Below are 26717 nucleotides of genomic sequence, written 5' to 3'. Positions count from 1 at the left end.
GTATTTATAATTTTAATTTCATCTTTTTAAAAGCTATCTTTTCAAAATCCAATAAATTATTTTTTAAATCCCCACTTGTATATGGAACTGGAAGTGAGAACTTATATAAACCTATATATTTTTCAAGACAATACATTATATATTATATTTTATTCAATTATTGTTGTGCTTATAGTACTTATTTAAAAATATAGGGTTATAGACAAAAATTGAGATTAAAAGTTTTTATACCGAGTTTGTTATTAAACAATACACTTGGCTTTATCATTTTATTATTATTTTTATATCCTGTCATGATTAAAACTAGAGCGTGCCCTTACACTATGATGCATTATCAAGTATGCGTACCGCGAATGTTATGTTTGATGTGTAATCACATCAAAATCAGCCTACTGTGGTTCTATATTATAATAATATAGTATGTAAATGAATCACTAAGTCGAAATATTTGCATGTGCTATTTAACTCGATCAAACTCACCAAAGAGAATTAATTACATATCTGTTACTTAGTATAACGTGCGTTTAACGTACGGTTTAACAAGAAACTAATCAGGAATTTAGATTTTACTATTCCTGGATCGAGTAACACATGGCCAACAACGAGTAAATGCAATTCGATCAATGATAAAACGATGTGAATTATAATATAATTTTGTATGAAACGTCAAACTAAATTAAACTTTTAAAATAAGTATTTTTCATTTTAAACTAATTGAAAACGTTTAAATAAAAAAACTGCGCTTGTTTTATTATTATTACTTACAAATATATTTTAATTTAATATTAAGTTCACATTTTTTTTATTGAAAAAGAGAAAATAATTGTTTGAGAATTTCGAACCATTCAAGCATCGGATTGAGGTATTTTTAGTAAATAACATTTAATATTACATTTTCTGTATCGTAAGGGTAATAAAAAAAGTAAAACATACGATTTTGAACCCGGAAGTATATATGCAAACAAAAATACTTATAACATTTAAAATTATTTTTAAATATAAATATTGTTTGATGGTACTTCTTTAAACACTTAATCTAAAAGTAAAATATTAAAGAAGCAGGAAAAGTGTATGTTTTCAGTAAATAACATTTTATATTGAATTTTCTGTGTCGTAGTAGCAATAAAATAGTACAACATAAGACTAAACCCGGAAGTATGTATGCAAACAAATACATGTAATATTAAAAATTATGTTTAAATATGAATAATGTTTAATGGTACTTTTTTAAACACTTAATCTAAAAGTAAAATACCAAAGAAGCAGGGAAAATGTATATACAAGTTGCCAGAGATCTGTGTAAACGGAAGTTAAAAACAAACATAGCCGACGTCATATACATGTAGCTAACTGGAGGTTTGACTAGAAACAAAAACCCGATATTATTAATTCGGGAAATACCTATAACTGATAGAAATGCAACTTTTGAATTATTACACATTTCTTGAACTTATTCTTGTAGTATATACAACCTAACCTAACTTACAACGGTATTAATAATGCAAACCTTATGGCTTGAAATAAAATTAAGAAATCCACCTTCACTTTTTAATTAAGTTGTAGTAAAATAAGCTATGGATAAAGTTTACAATCAGCGGAATAAACTATAAATGCAGTGTAAATACCAACATTCATGGTTTATTATACTGGAAAAACATACTACAAGTTAATTTTTCATTTTATGAGCAGAATAAAGCTACGGTGCTCATTAAATTTTTACATTTCCCGTCACCCATAAAGAAAAAAGCTTAGCACGCCATAACGTTCTATAAACAAAGAACAGATTTTTAAATATAAACAACAAGTTTTCGAGCTTCAAGTATATAATTTTTTTTTAATACTACTAAACATAATTATAAGATTTTTTTTTTAAAGAGGTCATCGTTTTTGTATATTTCATAACTCCTTTTTAAAATATTGCACAAAAATAAATAAACCATATTAAAAATCACAATTAAACATGGGTAACCAATTAAAGATGTTGTTATGTGCCATTGACTAAACATTTTTTTTAAAAATTCAATTCTTGAAAACCCGTACAACATGAGTATTAAGCAAAAACCAAAACGTGTACTTTATAATAGCCATCGTATCTGTAGAGACATTTTATATTTTGCTACACAGTGTTAGGGATAAACTCAAGCATGGTATTTCATGTAGAACACAATAAATGCATTTTTTCTTCGGCGAACATTTTCTATAATATTTTAATGTACTCGCATCACGTAATAGTAATTTAATTTTCCCTGTCACTTGTATACATAACTAATAAAACAGAAAGTATTTGTCTGTTATGACCGCAGGATGGTCTTAAATTTTAAGATTAATTTTTTTATAACTAGTTATTTTTTTTCTCCGGCTATTTGGCTTGGCTCTTATAAACTGAACATCTTTATTAACCTTCCTTGAGCGTATCGTGCGTCATGTGCATTTTAACTTTTACAATTATTATTATTGTAATGTAATTTTTTTTTTTTACTGACGCCGTTCTCTGTATCGAGCTAAACTCCGCCAAGTAATCGTTGACAGTAGTAATGATAATCCGTTCAAGTCGTATTATACCAGTATCGCCTTAGCACTACATCCGAGTATAATCAATAAACAATGTGTTTCCAGATACTGTACTTTGGTTTTCGCCCAACTTTGTGCGTACCTGAATGTAATACTGTATTATTGTTGTGTACCCCAGGCGACCGTCGGCGGTATTCGGTAGGACGCCGGACTGGAACAAGGACCGGAGGAGTTCTGCCGTTTTGCTGGACGCGTTGATCATCAACAAAAGTCAGTCGGCTGCTGTGGTCATGTCGGATACAGGCCAGGTGGCGACAATCGTTGTACAACAGCCTTCACTGTGCGGCAACTCGCCCGAACACGGCCACGATGCATGTCAGACCGCTCCCGTTGAACTACCAATCGACTTCAACCGGTGGCCCGGGTTCGCCAACTGTCTGAGCACACAACAGTACTACGACTTTCAAATGAAGTAAGTCCTTGCTTATTAAGAATACAACTGAAATATTCCACAAACCCATTAGCACGCCCCAGGAACTTCATGTGGGCGGTAGTAATGAAGTAAAAGTATACGAGTCCGGTTTCGATATGTGACTGTTGCCCGTTAACGTTTAACATGTCCATCCATTGTGCATTTCATTTAATATTAAGATAGCAAAATTATGAGATAACAAATAAATTAATTGATTATTTAACAAGATAAGAATGCCCACAACAATAATAAGATCCTTAATTTAAAAAAAAAAAACAATGTAGGGAAAATGGTCCTCGTTTTCCCTCTGGGCACGCTTCTGTTTAAGACCCATCAACTACAGTGTATTTTTTTTAAATATAACCGAGCACATGAAACGACGTGGATCTTTTAATTAAAAATTGTAGTTAAGGGAAATCAAGGAAAAAATTGTCTCATTAAAAATATGGAATTTTAGTATACACTTTTTTTGTTCTACTTTAACGTATATATATATATATATAATAAACATATTTTGTATAAGTAAGTGATAAAGAAGATTTTATTTTAATCATTAAACTCAAATGTAGGATAAACTAACAATACAAGAGAACAAAAGGTTAAATATAATCACTTAATTTTCTCTCGCTAGACCCACATGACTGGTGTATTAACATAATCAGCATTTTACCTGTACCCAATGCAGTGCGCTTTAGGTTTCCAGCATACGATTCGGTAAACCAAGTCCTTTAAAAATTGCCTACGTTTTAGTTACTGTTAATTATTATAATATGATGTAGACGAAAAATGCAGTAGTTATTAACACACCACTTCAAATGTTTTCCTAGTTAACGTTTTATGATTATAAATAACATATTTTACTGCCATCTGTCGCTCTAATATTATATTTGTTTGAAGTACGCTATAAAGTTGTTAGTGATACATTTTTCAAATAATAATTATGGTACAAAAATCACTGAAATCTCATTTTATTTTTGCCGGCGCTCGCACAATATATTGCTTTATGACAATTTTTATTAATAATAATAATTTATTATTAATATTTTTTGTACCTCGGAACCACACATAAGTCCAAAAGTAACGATTTTCAGATTATTATAAATTGTGCATGTAGAATATAATTTTGTAACAAGCTATACCAACAGAAGCCGGTTAAAAATTCTCCCATAATAATTTAGTGGGAGTATAAGAGTGTAAGTTCTCATAAGAGAGTATGGTAGACAATTATTAACGTTTTAATACTCTCCTTAAAGTTGGCCTAATGTGACTTACGTTCATCTGGTTTTGAGAGTCAGATTTATAATAAACATTTGTATTCGCGGTACCGTGTAATTAATAAAGTTGCTTGTGAAAATGGTTCATTGGAATTATATTATGTTAACATTCAACAACATATCCAGTAGGTAAACCAATTACCTTTTGGTGACAACTGAATTATTAAATACTTTGGTGGAGTGCTTTTGACTTTTCATAGTAACAGCAGAGTTTTTCAATTATTTTGCAGAAACCGATGGAAACTTCATACCTTATTTAATTCACTATTGTACTCGACCGCTGTTTGTGGTTTAGTTTCAAGAAATCTAAAATGCTGTAATATTATGATAAGAGAACGTGAATTGACAGTGGCTTAACAAATGGTACAGGAGTGATTAAAAGTCTTGAAATTGCGTGATTAATGGTAGGTGGAGGGGGGGGGGAGCTACTGACTATGAAAAGTTATTTGCAATTAGAGGTAAAAACAATTTATTCAAATTGTTTGAATAATTAGAGCAAGCACTGCGTTGGTCAGTATTGAACAATTTACTGTTGTGTTAAACAAGTTCAAGACAATAAAATAAAAGTAATTTATAGACAATATTAGAAGAAAAACACGTCGTTTAAAAAATAAAAAATTGCTTAGCTTTGTTTGACAAACGCAAAACTTTGAGTATTTTATAATATTGGTACATTTTATTTTTCGACAGAAGAAGCAAAATAATACAATAACGGAATGCCCTAACAATTTACCTACAAATCATCAACAACACAATCTACATATCTAGTTGTTAACTATTAGCATTAAAAAAACGAAAGCCTAACTAATAATTCAAAAACAATAATGTAGATAAAAGTTAAGTTAAAGTTGAAAAACTACAGCTGAATATTTATTTGAGAAATCATTCGTTTCCGTTTTAATAGTATTAACAAGGGTCATGACTAGAAAGTCGTATTTCTCTTAAAGGTTTTCCCAAAACTGCTATGCCTCAATCCCACGGGCCACGGCCGAGGGGTTGACCAAACAGGAAGGTTTGCAGCATACTATTTTTGTCTGACAATTAGAGTAGAGGAAAATCCAGATTTTCCTATCTCTAAAAGAGCTAAGCCAAACATTTTCAATAATGGGTTTGTAGGTGAAAAATCTGTACTGAGACTCGATTAATTAATGACGATATAATATCGTGGACAAATTCAAAGGACATCGTTTGACGTCTTGTATACGTTGTCAATAAGTTACACCCACGGTATATTAATTTATATCAGCTGTAATATATACCAATGTATATTATAGCTATTTAACTATATGACTGTCAGCTATTTAACCGTACCAGTATCATCTCGTTATGGACCGTTGGTTCATTATTAATATTGTCTGTGTATTTTGTATTTACCCAGTTAAATAATATTAACATTATTTTTTTTCTTTTTACATCAGCTGTTACTTTGCTGCAGCCCAGCAGCTGATTGTTACACGGAAACGGTTACCGTTTTCTCGTAGAAAAAACAACAAGTTCCGTGTCATTAATCAATCTTTTTGTTTTTCGGGGTCGGCCGTCAAAAGATAAAGATCCATTTGGTAGAACCCAGCAAACAGGAGATCAGTTATGTTAGTACTTACAGTCTGTATCCTCTGCGAGTATGCTTTAGTCAAAATTTAATAATAGCGAGCATTTTTTATTTTTTTTTTTTATTCGCTGTCTCACAAACGCGCATAGACTTGTTCCATTAAGAATCAACACATACTCAGCAACATCATCTTTTTATAGGGCATTTAACGACGCCTTTAACGTTCTCAAATCAAAACCGCCACCACTGCCATCGAGTATACCGAGTGCAATGAACTGCGTTTTTTATAATGAGATCCTCCTCGCGCGATGATTTACGACTTGGCAAAACTACACGAGGTCCATAAACTTTTTTAATGACAGGCCTAGTGAATTTCCAATGTACTTATCCGTTTCAAAACGTTTTGGTCGAGCACCCAGATGAAATACATACAACGGTTATCGCGCATATTTTTCAGAAATATAACAAAACAAACACTTATAGATATTTAATATCTTCGACCCTTTTGGCTTAGTTTTTTGAATCAACGCAGAGTAATGGAGTCTATTATATTAAATGTATATAAATATATATTTGTTGATAATATAATATACGCTATTTAATATTGTGAGCAAGTGCTGACAACTCAAATTTATTATATTTAAAAAAAATCTATTTAAATCAAACTACGCCTTCCATTTAATAAAAAACGTTTTGAACTATCAACATTGTAAGAATTAAAAATCACGGTAAATCGTTAAGATTAATTTGATGAGCAAAAGATCAATTAAAAGTATATGTTTAATAATTACCAAATTAGTTTAACGTAAAATCCTACATTATTTGTTTAACCGTTTTCTTGAAATAATAAACTCATTTACTAACAAAACTTTAGTCAACGTTGTAGAAAGAAGAAACATAATTATATCTTTGTCAAATAGTAAGAAATACAACAAGAGTTTACCGTTCAACAACCCTAACACATGAAAATCTCCTGTGTTTTCTTTGTCTCTTTTTTCAGCTATTTGGGATCGACCAATGTCTTTACAAACTACAACTTGAATCCATGCAAATATTTTTAATGTGATTTAAATTTAATCCAGATAAAAAACAAGTAGGATTAATATATTATGTATTTTTATTATAGAGAAAAATATATTTTTCACAGTTTAACGAAGACATTGATTAATGGAATTAGAGTGGTTGGTATTTTTGAAATGCAAAATATCTCGAAAGATAAGAAATACCTACACAACGTTTTAACTTTTTTGTAATCGATATTTATACTTGTCCATTGTGACGTGTAACTGAAAACAATATTATGCCTTAGCACATTTAACCTTATTGATCCAACTAACTTTGATGTGCTGAAAATAAAGAGTCCTTATCGTTTGCTGAATTGTGTTGAGCCAGTCAGCTGTAAACGCGTTTTATGATCCATAAAACAACTCTCTTTGTGCCATTTTATGTCACAACACTTCAAAATAGTCGAATATCAGTTCAACCTACGTTGAGTTATTTTTGAGACTACTTACGTGTTAAAATTTTTTTTTTTTGCCACTCAATTAGATTCGCCAGCGTAACGTAAAATAACTGTGCAATATACATTTACTGATCGATAATAATTTGTAGACGGTGAATTATTATCGGCTCTACACTTCGGCGGCTTATCTGGAGATGACTTAAGCTTCCGAATAGAAGTATTAATATAAAATTGATGTTCCCAAAGCTGATGAAAAATGTCTTCATCCCAATATTACAATACTAATAATATTGTACAATATTTGGACGTCTAAATTCTACTCACGTTCTTATATTTTACACTGCCGGTGGAATCGATAAGGAGTTTTTATCTGCTTAACATAATATACTCTTTTCCAAGCGGCTTGTTCTCCATGTCTTATCGATACGGTTTGATAAACAATATTTTTTTAAGTCGTTAAAAATTGTTACAGTTGTTGAATATTCTGCATAATAAACAACACATTTCAATTGTGCAAAAAACATTAGTTAACATAAACATGTCTTTCTGAAAACGTAAACAAAATGTTTTAGACGTTCAGAAACTTGGAGACTATGTGATACATTTTTTAGTAATCTAACCTACGTTCCATAACTCATACGACACGCAACTCTAATTTACAGCACGAATACTTAGTTAACACAATTACTTAATATTTTCATTTGTATGTGGTTTAGGCGTTTTTTGGTTAACCATAAAGCAATTATTATAACAATCATTATTATTTTTAGACTTCACGATGAATGACGAAAATATAGCTATATATCGCATAATAAAATTATTGAAATGAGAAAATAAAAATCTTTTACAATTTATTAACTACTGAGCGCTTATAAATATTTACAAGTGAAAAATAAGCGACCAAACAACAATTTTTGTATAAATATTAGTATGATTTTGTAATTTATTGTCACGTTATTAAATCTCCTCTCTTGTATTATGGTAAGGTTATGAATTCACTACAAATTATGCTTATTGTGCTATAGCTGTTGTTTCTTATCAAAACCCTAATTATTACGGAGCTGCGATGCGGCCTTGTATTAGGAGACAACGTAAACTCTGAGATTTTATAGAGCAACGAATAATTAATTCGTATAATCTTGTCAATTTTATGTCACTTTTATGTACAGAGCAGTAAGTTTTCCGCGTATCGCTACGCCTGATAAGAAAATAAATTACTTTTGGCCCGGGCTTCTTTAATTATCGTATTAAATTGGATTATGAAAACTCGAAATAATCATCATCTTTATCGTTTGCTTGTTTTATTCATAGGAAACGTGCCGTATATATTACTATTACGTTTATTTTGACAATTAATAGAATTAATAAATCGAAAATTAATTAATTTACTAAACAAAATATACTCTATTACGCGCCAAGTATTTTCCGTGTCTTGTCGATACATTTTGTTTAAGAATATTTTTTAGGTTATTCAATATTGTACTACAAATTTAAATTGCGCAAAAACATTCGTTAACATAAACATGTCTTTCTCTATGTGACTTCTTTAACGAGTCTTTTTGACATAAATTATCAAAAAAATTATATCGAAACAAATCGTAAAAATTGGTTTATGTTTGTATGGGATATGTTTGAAATATTTACACGCCTTACCGTTACAACTATAATAATTATAAATTGATTTTGCCAACTTTTCGGAACCCTTTTATCTTCCACCTTCAGGACTGTGAGATCTGAAACGATCGTCTTCGCAGTCCGCGGTCTTATTTATGAAATATACCAATGCGTGTTCTACCCTCGCTATTTTTTTCTTGCTGCCACCGTTTTGTTTGTCGTTCATCGACGACGGTGTTACTGCTGCTGCCGGTTTCTTCTGTCCCATCGTACTCTCTCCTCTCAATGGTTTCTACTCCCACTTTCCCTCGAATTCCCCCTCCCGCCAGAAAAGAACATGAGAGCATGTTTGGAAGGATAATGGAGAAAAATCCGTGGAAAGGGGAAGGACGAGGAAACATCGTTGGGTTGGCGGTGCCTGGAAGGAAGTCAGGATGGAGGGAAGGAAGAGTCCATAAACATCTAAGGGCAAACGTTTTTTTGAAGAAAGAAGAGACTCCGATAAAAACAAAGACTTTTATCAAAACAATATTGATTTCTTATAAAATTACTTTTATAAATATTAAATATTTTTTAAGATGTAAAAACGTTTTTTAAAAATGGTTTGATCATTTTCAGACATGACAACTCATTTATATAAGTCCATGACCACCCTGACTTCATTATCATCCTTCCTCAGTATGCTAGCTTTCTTTAATAAATAATATCTTTTTTTTTTTTAAGTGATAGTTTAGAGTACCGATAATGATGACTGAACATTTAATTGAATTAAAGTGGCTTCAATATTTACTGTGGTTTTATACTATTTGCAAGGAACAAAGTCTGATACAATCGCGACATCTTGCGTACCTAGCATTTTATTAAAGCGTTGAAGTCAAAACTTAGAGTTCTGGAAAAGAGGCTATGGGATTTATCTTATTCCCACGAATTCGATCTTAATCATCGGGTCACTGACAAGTGTAAAACGGAGTACGAACTACACAATTTATAACGACTCGAGGCACTCGTGTGAGACAGGTGTGAACAAAAAATTGTCGAGAGGGGTTGTATTATACAAAGATATTGGCTGAAATGCTATTATGTTAAGGCGCATGTTGTTTCTATATTATGCCATGGATTACAAGTAAATTATACTTAATATCTATACATTGCCAACGTCGGTCTCGAGTGCGACACGATTCAATCAACGTCGCGCTGTCGTCTCTGAACGACTTTCTACCACGCGTAGTCACACTTAATGATCGCTTGCACTCGGTATCAGATTAATGGATGAATTGGCAAAGCTTGTAAGAATAAAGTACAGTGCGACAGTAAGTCATAGTCTTGTTCGAATGTACTTGTAAGCCGATCTATTATACAATGCTGAATTGATATACAACTATAGCTATTGAGAGCATAAACCATGTATACATTAGACTATGTCTAAGAACAATTTTACTTACCCCCAATCAATACTAGCCCATTCAAATAAGAAATCTCTGAAATTTCCGATCTCTAGATTAACTATAAGTACTTCCTCGTGATTTTTTTTTTTATTTTTAATATTTTTTTTTTTTTGATTAGCATGGGAAATCCGATTTTTTGTTTAAAACATTCTAACTTGAAAACTACTCAACGTTTTTACAATATAAAAAATTATTCTTTAAGTTAATATGTGGTTTGTAACTACTTTTTTAATATTTAACGATAAAAATTGTTTCTTTAAGTTACAGCCCATTAAAACATATACAACTTATAACTCGCTAAGAAATAATTTTTTTACAAAATACCAAAATAAAGATTTTCAAGTATCATATTTTAGCTTAAAGAATCATTTTTTAAATTGCAAAAACCTATGATTAGTTTTCAAAACAAAAACAAAAATGAAAAAATATTATATAAATTATACTATATTATGTTATAAAGCTTATGTGTTATACATAAAGCTCTTCAAAGCTCATATGTTTAAGAATAATCTGTTTGGAAATAATGAAGGATATAATATATAGACTATATTTGTATTCTGTGTGACTTGAAGTTAGTGTCAAGTTACTTATTACTATATCATGTATTTTATAATGTTCATACTTATTTATATATTTTACCTGTTTGTATGGTGTGTCCTAAACCATAAATTTTACTATTACTATTTATTATTTATTTATACATTTTTTAAATCTCCGTGAATTGTATTTTACAACCTATAACATTGATGTCTGGAAGTATACTATGTCACTATAGGCAACCTGGTAGACAGGCAATCCGCTTTGCTTGTTTTAAATAAAAGTTATTATCTGTCTTTTACTGCATATATATATATATATATTTGCCTATAGGGAAAGTAGGAATTTCCCTGTGGGCCTTCGTTTATGTTTATCTCGTTGGCCCCAACGATACCACTCATTTTTTTTATAGGAAAATCAATTTAGATATAACAAAAGAATAACTAAAAATTATGAATTATTATAAATGTTATTTTTAATTATGCCCTATGCCATATTTATGAGATTTTTGCGAAACCATTGTATTTTTAATCACAATAAAAAGCATGCGAACTGCTACTAAACTTTAATCGCAAATTCGTTTATTATATTTTATTCGGTGTAACGACAAGTTTTGTAACGATTAATTATCAACAATGACCGAAATTATATAATATTAAATAACAGTAATTTGAACCATGGCTTAACGACTCATCGAACCTCTAGCGTCGACGAAAATGAACGAATTGTGTACATGTAACGCATGCAATTTTGCGTGTTTACCTACAGTTTATTTGTTGTCTGATATTGTTATTTTTATTGTTCTAACTTAAAGTTAAGCAAGAGAGATTATCAAATGGACCTGATTGCTCTTTCTTATTATACGTTGTATGTAAAATAAATGGAACTTTTGCACCAAGTTTGATCTAAAATAAATCTTAGCTCTACATCATATGATTTATAATAAACAATATTTATATTTTATAATAAAACAAGACAATTGAGCATGGTGTACTATCATCAGTAGTTTTTTCTTTATTTTTGAATATAACATGTAGCCAAGGGTATTAAGCAGATTTGTGGAAACCGATGAATTTTAATTAGAATGTTCTAGTGGCTTGCTCTATTATTAAACGGTAAAACTCATTCATCCATTATAACATCAGTGGCCAATAATAATGAATGTGTACTGAAAAAATATTGATTACTCGCAAAGCATAAACGACAACGAAAATAATAATGTTTTAGGAATCTATATTACGGATTATACCTACGTGGTCCAGTTGATTATCTATACGCTAGATTAATAACCAAAATAATTTTGGCAAATTTTTCGACGGTTGATAAAAATGAAATACTTTTAGAGTAAAGTCTATGCGTACCTATACTATAAAGTATTTAATCAAACTGTCTTAGGTTGTAGTGTGACAACGTTAATGATCTTGTTGATTTTTTCTTGAAATCCTTTCGTTTTCTAACTTTTCTGATGGGCAATATGTGTTTAAAATGAAATATAAAAGTACACTGTATGCTTTGGTTAAAACTAGATTTGCAACGTATCAAAAGATATAAAATTGAAAACCAACAAGGATACATTGTAACAGAGGAACTTGTTCGAGAAGGCCAGAATAACAATGTCCGTGGGATTTGTATTTTGTACGAGACCCTAACGGGATTATCACGGGCGACGACCCAGATTTGGAAAAACGAATATCGTCTAAATAGCCAAGTTTGATTTATTTTGAGGACATTCGCAATATATCAGAAAGTATCTCGTTCGTATTCACACAATTTTGTCGCCGAACATTGTAAAATAAATTACTCGTAGAAAGAAAGATGTGGAATAATGTACATTTTACTGCCGGTATAATAAACTTTATCGGGTACTACCTTTTTAATAAATTATCTAATTGTTTGCACGAGTTCGCGTTCCAGCGGATTTCAGAAAATACCAACTTGTTTTCAAACGCTGCGTATAATATGTATATAAATTGCTTTGATCGTCTAGTATGAACGGAGCATCAAAGATCCCGTTGTTATTTAAAATACTATACTCTATTAATTACGACCTAATCACAAATTTTAATTAACCATTTACATAGTAGTATAATTAAATATTTACGTTATTCTCAAGTCTGTTGTTTACTCGATTTTTGTCCAACAGGTATGGAAGCCCACATCACAATCGGTCGCAGAGTGTCCGAACGCCGGGCAGTAAAAGCACAGTGCAGCTGCAACTCGGGCCCAACGGAATACCCAAAAACCGTTCTAATCAGCTCACGTTGCCCCAACAACGGTCTAGAGTGGCTAGTATGCCGAACACGGGCGTGGAAGAAGAATATTACAGGATTCGGCAGTTCACCATCACCGGCAAGGGTATAATAAATCGAGGAGATTCTTTGAAAAGTCGTAGATCTAAGTCCAACAACAGCGTCGCGTCCAGTAACTCCAGGTAAATATCATCTTGTAAACGTACCTAACCTATGGATACATTTATATTACGGAAAGTATATGTCGCATAGTAATTGGCATAGGAGCAATATTTAACGGCACGAAACGTAATTGACCGAATAGATGAGGAAGAAATGTAAAGATAGAAGTAATAATTTTTTTTTTTTTTTTTGGTATGGTTTCAGTACCGATATAATCCAAAATTGTTATTATGTACATTAGTTATAATGACAGTAGATCAGCTACAAAGAAAAGAGATACTCCGTAGGGTAAACAAATATTGTAATAAAACTTAAAAGTATAGTAATGTAAATTGCAGAGAAAAAATTCAAATTTGTTTGATATGCAAATCGTATCATTATCTACATGGCAGGAGTCATTAATTACATTAAGCATACTAATTCTAGTGATGAATTAATGTTTTATGGTAATTATTTGATGGACTATTTACACAAATTGTTAAGCAAGAGAGTGTAATGAAAACTGACCTATTTTACAATTAAAATTACAATTTGTGTTTCTTAAAACAGTATTACACTTGTTTTTTCGAATGTGTCTATGACACAGCGATAATACAAGAAAGTGTGTTATCTTAAAAATATACTTAAGCTTTTTTTAATATAGTTTTCCAAAAAATAATTGGAAATTAGTGTTATATATCTAGGCTTTTCCCGTTTATTTATTCCATTTTATATAAACAATGACAGTTTTTTTATCATTCGCAATAATGCCAAATTTTTAACGATGTTCAATTATGTTCGTTTATATCTGATTTCGATACGACAGCTAAATCCCTTGATTTAAGCAATCAACATTCCAAAAAAATAATTGTTAACAATTCAAATGTTATTTTAAGCCACAGGACAGACTGAAAATGAATAAACGCAATTTAACAACCACAGATTTTCGAGGTGTTTTTTTAAATATATTATAATATGTATATATTTTAGATCATTATGAAAATTATCGATTAAGTACTTTATTAAATTAAATCGCACTTTTGAGCATGCGGTAAACATTTTTAGTCCGGGCAGTCGCTATGTAACAAAGTTCTCAGCGTCTAAAAGCCGCCACAAAAGAAAATATACATGTATAACCATATCAAGACATTATAATCGTTTTAATTATAACCGTTCCACCCTTTTACGACTTTAATCATCGGACAAGTGTCGTTTATAGTTTGCAGGTTGTTGGCGGTGGTTACATTTTTATAGGCCCACTGAATGCCGCCAACCACCATTATTCGTTAAAACTATCTTTCTTCTCGATAATTCCAAATGTTGGAAAACAATACATTTTATAAGTATCAGTATTTTATAAGTACCATAAGTATTCGGATTGACGTTTTTTTTCCATGATTCTTCCAAATACATATCCTGGATCACTACTTTATAGCAACTATTGACGTTTTACTTAGTCTCCCTTTAAACTTTTGTTCGTATTATGTTGTGTCTTTTCATGAGTGATTTATTTCATCGTGTGTTATTTGGTTTTTTTTTTTTTTAAGTCCTCAGACTTATGTATTTAATTTGTAATTTTTTTTAGCACCGAACACTTAACGGCCACCAATTGCACCGTGATCGGTGCCGGAGGAGGCGGTGGAGGTTCGTATCCAGGATCAGCGAGAACCAGTGCCGGCACCTCTTTGGCGTCGTCCAGGGAATCCAGTTGCGCCAGTTGTCCCGGCATCACCCAACCATTCCGCATTGCCATGATAGGCGCCACCGGTGTGGGCAAGACATCACTGGTCTGCCAGTTTATGACCTCCGAGTCATTACACATTTACGATGCTTCCATCGGTGAGTTTTTCCTATTAAATCAGTTATAGTTCAGTTCCAGCAATTCAAAGTTTTATGTGATAATATTACCCATGTCATAATCGTTAAAACTGTTTACACACGATGTATCATTTATTGTGTATTTGTTATTTTATTTTTGAGCTAACCAAGTTCAGTATGTAGTTCCCGTTAGAAAGTGTAAAAGTATTTTAAAAATGTAGATAGGTCTGTTTTTCGATACGCGTAATACATTTATCTGGAAGCGGAATCAAAAATGTATTATTATAGGTGATATTTGACAACCATTTCCAGCCTAAAAAATTTAATGCTACGATGAATATTTAGTTTTTTCTTTATCCGTTCCGTCTGTGAATGTGAAACTCATGACATTTTAAGGGTTATGCAGACATACATATATATTTAGCTATAGTATAAACTACATAAATAGCGTCTATCATATATACGTATATCATATTGTAGTTATAATAGGTTCATGAACAATGTGTCAAATCGATATGTATAAAATGCATAAATGTATAATCCACTCACCGTATACACGCTGCTTTATTCGTGCACTTAAAGCTAAAATTAACTTGAGTCGCCGGAACCGATCCCAGCAAAGAGTGAAACGACGGGTGGTAAGTACGAATGAGTGTGGAAGCTAACTCAAAACAGTATTAAGCCGTTGAATTAACCACTCGGGAAACACCCTCGTACTATAACATACTCTGTAAATCACAGTGTAATTTAAAGATAATAATTTGCTTTATTAGATTAGTATTGTGTGTCCCAGAACTTTATTCTGAAAAATCTAGTATACCACAACACGTGTAATTTATTTTTTTCATAATTATCATACATAAAATTTTAAAATCACAGTACATGTAGTGTAATTTTTTTCATTAAAAAGTAAAAATAAAGCTAAAAAACACTTTTAATAACCTTTTGAGTTTTGACATCAAAAATAAAATGCATTTGTTTATGCTAATACGATACCAATTTAGCAACAGTCATAATATGTAAATTGAAATAAGAGAAGTTTGAGTGCAAAGGTTTTAACTCTTGCTGGCGTTAATAAAAATAAAAGCGAAAGGGATTTTTCACTGATAATAAATTAATAATGCTAGTTTAGGTCACACCGAATGCAGTTAGTTACTCTAGTTTACTTAGTTAATGTATCATTATACTAATCAATGGGTCTTGTGTACACTTCATAGAATAGAACTGGTAACAGCTGTACAATGCATGGAGTAAAAAATATTTTATCTTTCTACTAATATTCTACTCCAGCAGCTTCATCTTGTCCAAGATTTAGATTGCTTATATTCTAAAAAATATCTACGCTTCTCGGTATTTTTCTAAATTAGTCTCGTATCCAATTGTTTCATTCGAAAACCGTTATAAACCGATTAATAAATAATATAATACTTATCAACAAATTATAATCTTAAGAACTACTTTGACTAAAAGAGTATAAAACGATACACTTGTTACGCATTACTAAGTGATGTGCAGCGTAACGTGTACATACGTTTTGAATAACTTACTCGAAAACTTTTTAGACGTTAAAGAACTACCCTAGCTCATCATAACTTTGTAGATATAAAAGAACCCTTACAAACTTAGATGTGAAATTATAGTTTAATGTACAAAACCGATAAAGTCTTTAACTTTTTTTTTTTTTACTGGCTATTTTACTAAATAAGTTAAACAATAATTTAACTTATATTTAATGAAATTTAAATTGAAAAATACTTTTAACTACCTAAATTTATTGTTAAATACTATTCAACTTAACAAAATAATACGCTACAGATGTACTCCCACTTTCATTGTGATACACATGGATATGTACTTAACTCATTGTATTCGCATTGGACTGTTGGTAAAATTTCAAGTACATAATTTTTTTCTCACTCAAAACGTAAGTATTCTTAAAAAATGTATTGTTCAAGCTAAAAAACAATCAGCTATTCGTAATACCACATCCCATAGTTTGATACATTTTAAAATACTTATTTCAGTTTTTATTTTGATAGATAAAACTCACATTAAAAATTCATATTTTTACGTTTTAGATTAATGTATCTAAAATAATTTAACAGATTAAAAGTCTTAAGTTTCCATAATTGGTAAATTTTAATATTGTAACACTTGCTGATTTCAATCCATAATATTACTAAAAAGTGCCTTAAGCCCTTTTAGTATGTTTGAAAAACACAAATAAAGTAACAATGTGTATTAAATAGAACCACATTACACTTTATGACTTGTCTTCTTCGATATCATTAACGAAATCGTTAAAACTTTAAAGAATAAACTTTTAAAACGTCGACTTCGGTTTGATATAACTATGTGGTAAACTTGTAATGTTTGAGTGACTTCAAGCCAAACTTCCAGCAGAATAAAGTTTCATCCTTTATCATTTCTTGAAAGCGTATAAAAGGAACATGTATCCCTAGGGAAACTTACAATCGAGACCCTTATACAGTGTGCTAGTGTACTACATGAATTAATATTGTTCATTAAAAATAATTACAATATATATTAATCTAAAGATTTCTTTAGATTTTATTTCTTTAAATAAAATCGAAAAACTATATTATATCATTTTTATTTTGTAAAATATAAACATGAAGAATTTACTCGCCTAAATATTCCTTATACTTAGGCGAGTAAATATAAGGAAGTGATATTATTGTTTTCCCCTTTTTCCATTTTTCCATCGCGTCATGAAATAAATAACAAGAAAAAAATAATATTTTTCCCACATAGTATATATTATGGCATTATTGCATTCGATAATCAAACAACACGACTTAATTAGTTTTTACATCGGTAAAGGGGATACATTTTTTCGTCCTCCTTAGTATTAGCCCCAGGTTTGCCAAACAACACTCGGTTTATTGCATTTGACCACTAATTAAAACTAGTAGACACACTGACTGTTGACAGTGTGTTGGCTCTCGTTAAACTCGTTTTTCATAACTATCCGTCATCTAGAAACGCTCTACTCTTAAATAGGAAATAAAATTAAAAAATACATAATGTCTGAATGGTTTTTTACTTTTTAATTATCTTTTTTATGCGTTAAGCACAAATCGATCAATCACCCAACTTTTGAAGATCAATATTTTATTATTCAAAGTCAAAGTTTTATCTGTAGCACGTCCCGGGTAGCTGTTGAAACTTGAAAGTTTCGCGTAAAATTTTAATACGTCTTCTTAATTGAACAAACGCCTCTTTAAACTTTTCAAGAGTATCGTATGTATAAAATTGAAAAGGCGTATCCGTTCGTCTGATCACTAACCTCTTCAAGTTATGTTTCATAGAAGGGAAATAAACTATAATTTATACATGTATAAATTAGAAAGACACTTATGAAAGCTTGTACAAATATTTGTTTCAGCTAGATCGATTTTCATAAAAATAAAAATTGATATTAAGATATTATTAAGTCATAAGTCACTTAACACATATAATAATTTTGTGGCTCATCCAACATTTTCGAACGATTATTTAAAATTTATAATACCTTGTAGTACATCAATAAAGCACAAAACACATAATTATAGTTTATATTTTTAAATCATTGTAGTAAAAATATTCTTAAAAGGTTTAAATGTTTATCGGCTAAATATATTTTTGAAATATAAATTGTATATTTTTCTATCTAGAATAACGTACATAACTTGTTCATCACATATAATATTATAAAAAATTTGAAAACCCAACAAGACACTAAGTAACGTATAAGTAGAGCGAATTCAAAACGTAGCTCTTACTGACCAGATTTGTCGTGCGATAAGATTTTGGCTTACTATTATTTCCTCCTATTAAAACACTGTCCACTGAAAGCCATTCGTCATACTCTGTCTGCCAACCAAATTCTCAAATTTGACAGTCGACCGTTTCAATGAAAATAATACAACTTTTAGGGCAGTCTGTTTTAACGACAAACAAACAACCAGATAATTTATGTATACTGTGTTAGTCGATAGATAAGGGAATTTTGATCGAATACCTTCCGTGTGTTCAAATGGTAACGAACTAAACAGACTAAATTATCAATGTACTAAAGAATAAAAAATTACTTCCAGTTCCTGCAAAAAAAAAAAAAATGTATTTAATATACGTTATTAATAAATTTAATAATTCATATAATATAAATAATTGTTTTTACCAGCACCTGACTATTGTTAATATGCTTGATAATTACCATCATTGTTATTAGCTGTTGGTAAAAATGGTTAAAAGACGTGAATGCAGACGGTAAAGTATTCAAAGATTGTTCTTTGACTTTAGCTATAATTATATTTGTCGTGCGATTTATCTTCCTAAAATCCAGTAGGAGTTTAATAATTGGCATTCATAAGCTCCAAGTAAAAACAACGAGTCGAAACAGTTTTGTTTTTTTTTTGTACTTCATACTTTGGCAGTTATATTGACAAAGCGTTTTCGAGAATTAAACATGCACGTTTCCCGAAGCACCGGTACAGTTTCTTTACTCATTAAAAGTTAGTTTGCCAACAGGACGCATTTAAGATTACACCTTGTCATTAGCGTCGCCTCGCGCCTCCGGTTAGTCACATCGCTGCACATACACACCTACGAAGCAAATACAATTGAAACAGAATTCCCCATGCACTGGTTCTCTCCCCTTGACTCCACTTGGCTACGGAATTACGGCCAACCTACTCGAGGGCTGTTGATACGTAACCGAAATTTCGGTTTTCCACCCACCCCGTTGGGTTTCTTAAGTCGAGTTTTAACACAATAGCACGACAGAAAATCGAAATGCAAGCAAACCCGCCGCCTTCTTGTCAACGTCTCTGCGGCAACACGACTCCGACTTTTGGTAAATTTTAAATTAATATTACCATCACGGCCGACACGTCCTATACCCGTTTATAACAAAATTGAAATCCCCGCGGTATTAACATTGGCACACAGCACACGCGCTAATCAGTAATTTGCATTAGCTGAATCGGCCCCGAGTCAATAATCTGAGTACACGCTGTCGATTTATAATTAACGATACCGCAGAGTCAGTCACCATATCATATTACAACAGAGACTCGCTAGTTCAAAATCTAGTTAAAATACTTTATGGTATCACATTTTCTTTTATTAGAAAACGTAGAACTTTAAAATATTCTCTGTCGAAAAGATATTCTATTTAAGTTTTATGGCCTTTCCCTAGTCTCTCAGCAACCTATTACACTTTTTAATGTCTATAGCCTAACTGAACAGAGCACAAAAGAAAAGGAAAAAATGTTTTAAGTAATGTGAATAAGTAGGCCATATACATTTTTAATGAACGTTTATTTTTATTTTAAAAATTAAATAGTTTTTAGTATAATAACAATATAGTAGTGCATAATGAAAGAAATAATTAATATTTAATTATATTATCAAACGATTTTTTTTTTGTTTTAAAAAATATTGTTAAGTGATAAAGATAAATAATAGTAATAATAATCCAACAAGTTTAAATGAGAAATGTACCCAATTTTCTTTTAATTATTGTGCCATTTAATATATTTTAAGGAGAAATAAAAATACTGTTTTTTTTTTTTTTTCAATTTTACTACTTACATTTCTTATTTGTTTAACCGATGTTGTTCCAATTTGCTAAGATTTTGCTCTGAGCGTTGGTATTTTTGTTTTTAATTATTTGAATACAAATGAACGCTTAATGGAACTAACAAATTAATGTAATTCTCGAAATTCAATTAATTTTAACAAGACAAACATTGAACAGATAATTCATAGCTAAAAATGAATCCTAACTGTAAAGTCCTTTTACAGCTTGAGAGAAAAAACTTACTAACGACTAACTTTGATTTATAACAGTTAAATAACGAATATGAGTAAACAGTTTAAATTATTGTTTATTGTAAAACATACATGTAAACAGTGAAAAACATTTTTCACTTTTTCTACGATAATATAAAAAGAACCTGATTAAATGCAATTTAATTCTCGTATTTTTTCGGTTTAAGGTAATAACTATTCTTTTCTTATGTTATTTTTTATTTTTAGCAACGCCGAAGATAAATTTTTTTTTGTAAAAATAATCGAACCGCATTTCCTTGAATTCAATATGATAGGGTCGTTAAGCCTTTGGTAATCTCCTCCCCCCCCCCCCAAAAAAAAAATACTAAGAGCCGTCAGGACGACTCATAAACGGGCAAGGTGTCCTTCAGAATTGGACACTATAGTTGGGCTAAAGGTGAACGAACTTAACTTTGATACTTAGCGTTAAATTGCGTTCGACCGAAGCCAGATGAGAGACCGGCCGGCCAAAGGGCTCACAAAACACAATATGTTGGAGATAAAAAGGGGAAATCCATAGAGAGCAGATAGGATCCAGGTGTTATCGTCCCGAATACATGTGTATACAAATGTCACGACGTCTGACTGATGGTTTCAAGCTATCGTGATTTATCATTCGCTTGGGGTACGAGTGTTTGCGTGAGTAATCTCCAAGTACCTTTGTATAGGTCAGCCTGAACTGCTGAGGTCGACCGTCGATTAATTTAGGCAAAATTGTTAAGGTCGTTCGCAAAACCGCCATAAGTTGCCGTGTCTAATAACAACACAACAGCATCTCAGGTTCTCCTTGGATTATTGTTTTGTTATACTGATTTCCCTCACATGTAAAACGATGTACTCAAACGAAAAAAACTCTGTAGTCTTTTTTCCAAAAGTATAAAGTAAAAACGTTTTACACTAAATCGAACTTTTGACGTTTTTCAAATTTTTCATGGGATAAATAAATTTAAAAAAAAAAGGAAGAAGAGATAGCCAAGAGATTGTTTTTTTTTTTTACTTCTCGGAAAGAAAAATATCACCGTTATTTCGTATAGACCTAAAGAAGACGCAGGTAAAAGACATTTGCCTTTGTGCATAACCTTTACCTCGTTATTTATAACAAGAAATTATTCTTTTCTTTGATAAAAAAAAGAAACTAAACTAAGTCCCCGGTAAAATACTTTAAAGTTTGAACCCTTTTGGGTTAGATATGTCACCTGATGTAAAAAATTCAGTACACATAGGTACACGGGTTTTCTGCGATTGTTTAAAAAGCCTTTGTAAACTTTTCATTAGTGTTAATTCTCTTGGGACAAATTTAAAATATGTAAGCCCTTCTATAGTAAAAAATACTCGACGTAGTTTTTGCATGTTGGAATATTTCCAGATATTGTAGTTATTATGATTCCATTTACGGTTTCCCCGAATACAAAAACCTACACAACGAGGAAAAATAAATTATTATCAGTTGAAAATCTCTTTTTGAGTTTGTTTAGTTAATTTAAGCAGATAATTCTGTTGGTTAGGTCGATAAAATTATATTTCACTAAAACGGGAACCATTCCATAACATTGTGGTTTTAGGTAGATTTACAATAATTGCTAAAGCTTATAATTTATACTGAACGGTCCATTATACTTAACACAATCCTTGTTAAAAAAAATATTGAGAAAACACCAATATAATATCGGTGTAATTTTTTATAATATACGAGTAGTTTACATTACAGCTTCCGGAAAACCCTTTCATTTTTTAGTTAACATTTTCTTCGAGCCCGTTATTTAAATTAATCGAATTTTACTTTGGCGTTATTTTTAAATCATTAATTTTGTCCAAAAAAACGTCTTTATTAAACTCATTGTTTAAAGATGTAAGTATATTTAATCATAAATAAAATTATTCTATTATGGTTTATTATAAATGTATGGAATTTACAAATAAAATAAAAATGCAAAACAAAAATTAATTAACAGCCGGTAGGAGTACTTGAATCATATAAACATGACTTAATATTATATTATACACTCTCAGCAAGGTAATATTTTTTAAATCAATTGGTTAACTCAAAAAATTATATTTCAACTGTAACCTCACCTCAAATAGAACCCGTTAGATTAATTGTTTTTAAAAAATTAATAAATTTCAATTCGGATTTTTTTTATTAAAATTAAAAGCTGTTAGTTATATGATGCTAATTAGGGATATTGCAAAATTAAATATTACATATATTATTGCCTTACAATAATACAATTACTCTAATAAATTTAATCCACGTGCAATCGACAACCACTTCTGACCTAGATATGGTTAATATAATATGTTAATATATAAAGCCCTAATTTATAGAAGGTTGTTGAATGCTACTTTCTACTTCAAGCCACTAAATAGATTACAAATAAACCATGTACCATGTACTTGTCTGATGTACTTATTTTATTAATTTGTTATATTTGTTTAGTAATTTATAATATATACTTTTAATGCGAACGAATCCGACAATTCAACAATAGTTAGTGATTCGATTAGATATTTAATAATATTATACAAATACAAAAGAGTTGAAAAATATACATCGTATAATAATAAGAAAGTATTATATTTTTATTTTGACAACAAATCTTATAAATACTATAGAGTTACTATAGCCCTGTGTGACTTATTATGTTTTCAAAAGTAGTTGGCCGTAAGTAATGGGTGAGGTAAGAATAAAGATAAAATCTGTAGTAATGTAATTTTAAAAATTACCAGTTCTGTGCTATCTTGCATGTCGAGATTTGATTAAATTTTTATAGGAGTGATAAAATGTATGTGTTAAAAGTTAAAACCCATAAAGTAAACATGACTTTTGATAATGCTGCTTAAATTTAAATGTTAATTTTCATTATTGTTATTCACATGCAAGTAAAATGAATGACAATTTTTATCACATCCTTCATGTTTGCATTCGTTCCAAACGAGTTCCGGCAAAATTCGGGGATAAAATAAAAAAAGTTAAGGTCAAGTGACCTTTTGATCGTAACACAATGACTATACAAACCCGTTGATGTATAACGACAACACGTATATATACATATATTGCCAGAAAAACTTGGGATAAAGGTCTGTCCATTCGTCTATAGAACTGTAACGACTCTTGACCCATTGTCCAACAATAATTGAAAGGGTCGCAAGGATTATTTACGACCGAATCACACTCGATTGCGTGCTATAATTTTTTTCTTATTTATTTTTTTAAAGTACTCAAATCGATGACGATTCCGTTGAGTTAGTATTGCGTTATAAATAAAATTAATTTCATGTATTGTATTCCTACTGTAGGGACAACCCTTAGTGTAAGAGCCGTTATCCAATTATACAAACAGTAATTTAATATTAAAACCGTACACAGAAAATAATTTTTTTTTTTTTCTTAACGGGTAATATGGATTCAATATAATTTTAGTGCATAAGAAACACTATTTTAACAAACACTTAAAAGTACAAATAACCAATTTTTATACTTACATATACATTGTAGAGTACAAAACAATATTGCATAAGACAATGACTAGATATTGATTGAACTTAAATTGAGTTTAAACGACAATAGATTAGTAAGGCGTACAAAACGCAAGTTTAAACGTAATTCCATTATCACAAAAATCAATAATTATTTTTATGCTGACCTGTTTTTTCATTACAATACGATGATTAGTTATGATACACATATGATATGTGTCGAATGTGAAAAATCGCTTACACAATATTGTTTACACTTCATTAGTGTTTTGAATACAATCGAGTATTTCTTATTTCTTTCTATATCACTTGGGCACTCTTGACTTCAAACGTTACTTATGTAGGAAAACAATGGCAAGTTGTGACAGCTAATCGCTTTGAAGCGACTTTTGATAAAAATGAAATAGACATTTTCACAATATTCGAGAAAACCTTCCATTGACACAACGGCGAATTGTAATATACTTATGTATGTTAGTTATTTATAAATAAAAGATAAAAGAAATATGTTATTATATTTTATAAGTGTATTGTGAAATTCACACGGCATCCATTGTGACCACTCGATACATTATGTACCGATTTGATTTATATTTTTAAATTATATGTTTTAATTAATTACACAAGAGCTTGAGTATACTAATCATTAAATTAGTATACTCAAGTAAGATGATTTAAAATATGCAAGTATAAATTAATGGTTACATATAAGATAATAATTAATAATCCTAAATACAATATTAACTATACAGACCTCAAACGTGAAACTCCAGAAGTCAGTTGTCTACAGAATACGGTAATTAAGAGTATATGCACACGTGAATCATCACGAGACAGGCTTATCCCGCAACCTTCGATTTACTCAAAGTTTGACACAAGCGTTTCGCTTGATATTTTCGTTTATGTTCGGATGGAAACTGGGTCGTTATATAAGTAAGCTATTCGTGGTACAATGTGGGTATGATATTATTTGTAAAAATTTGATCATTTACAATAAAACACAAATAATACACGATAATAATTTTTCCGCGGCCGGTTAGGTTAGAACTAAAAAAATATAACTCATCAATTTCAAGTTTAAAAACTCTAACAATATTATAAAGCTATTCGAGCTTAGTTTTGTAACAGAAGGAGATAAAAATTCATTCATAAAATTAAAATGGAGAATTATGTCAAGTCTTGAATGAGAAAACCAGAACATTTTTCTGGTACTGAAAAATGTGCGTAGATTTTTTCAAACAATAAAAAAGCAGAAGTTAATGGTTGATATGATGAAAATCAAGTTCAATATTTATCTATTTTTGTAAAAAAAAAATGCAATGATTTAGTTGAGCCACTTGAAATATATGTAAAATAAATGTGTTAAGTTATAAATTACTACTAGAAAATGATATTACTTATAAAAAAATAATCTATTTTTACTTAAATATACATAAATTGTATGTGTGTGTTGTGTCATGACAAATGTATACGAAAAAGAGTTGCTTATGCTATGGTTTAATAATTAGGTTCACACATATTGCTGAGTTAGGGTTAATATGTAATACTATAACTATAATAACTATAACTAATACTATACTGTAACACATGTTACAATACATGTCACAATCTACATAATACGAACTAGACTTTACACAATGAATGCACAACTTTAATACTTATGCTATTTTCCTAAATAGACTATATTTAAAATTTAAAAAAATGACCAATTAATGGATATGGAAACAAACAATATACAACAACTGTGTTTCTTGACATAACTCAAACCAATACATCAACAAATGACGGATCTCCGCGAAGACTTATTGCCGCACGGATCTTTTGATACCTACGATACGGATCGAATGTATTCTCACTACAATAAACGCTGTAAACCATATAATAACGATAACTCGGATATCAACTAAATGTGTACAAAATTATAAAAAAAAAAAAAATGTTTTTTTAATTCTAAACATATATAAGTAGTTCCTTATTAAATATTATATTATCGTGCTATGTTCATCTACTGGACAAAAAAATGCTTTTGAGGTTTCTGAAAAGAGTTATCTTTTATTTCAAATTTGGGAAGAACATTTTTTACGTCAAAAAAATTATTCCGTTCACCCTAGTCCTCGGTTTCCAACTAGATTATTTTATAGTAAACGATTATATCGATGATATTATATACTCACGGCGGCGGATAGATTTCTGTGGAAAAATAGAATGGCAACCAGTCCAAGAAGTCCGTTTTAAGATTGGAACATACTTGTGAGAACTTCTTACCTGCGAAATCATTCGGTCGATTCGGATCGAAAACGTTATATATTGGTTTTCATTATTGGTACTCG

General features: G+C 30.4%; 1 protein-coding gene across 1 annotated transcript in view; it reads left to right on the top strand.

Moving 5' to 3' along the window:
• Positions 1-26717, top strand: part of LOC126842024 (uncharacterized) — a 136314-nt gene that overhangs the window by 96677 nt on the left and 12920 nt on the right. Inside the window, exons 6-8 of the mRNA XM_050578885.1 lie at positions 2690-2983; positions 13008-13295; positions 14840-15093. Coding sequence (XP_050434842.1) covers positions 2690-2983; positions 13008-13295; positions 14840-15093 — 836 coding nt within the window. The remainder of the gene's footprint in view (positions 1-2689; positions 2984-13007; positions 13296-14839; positions 15094-26717) is intronic.

Source organism: Adelges cooleyi, unplaced genomic scaffold, assembly GCF_023614345.1.
Source record: "Adelges cooleyi isolate 19-005CV unplaced genomic scaffold, UGA_ACOO_1.1 ACOO_flye_CR_arks_rails_tigmint_CR_PRNA_41, whole genome shotgun sequence".
Lineage (NCBI taxonomy): Eukaryota > Metazoa > Arthropoda > Insecta > Hemiptera > Adelgidae > Adelges > Adelges cooleyi.
This window is presented reverse-complemented; position numbering and strand designations above follow the sequence as displayed.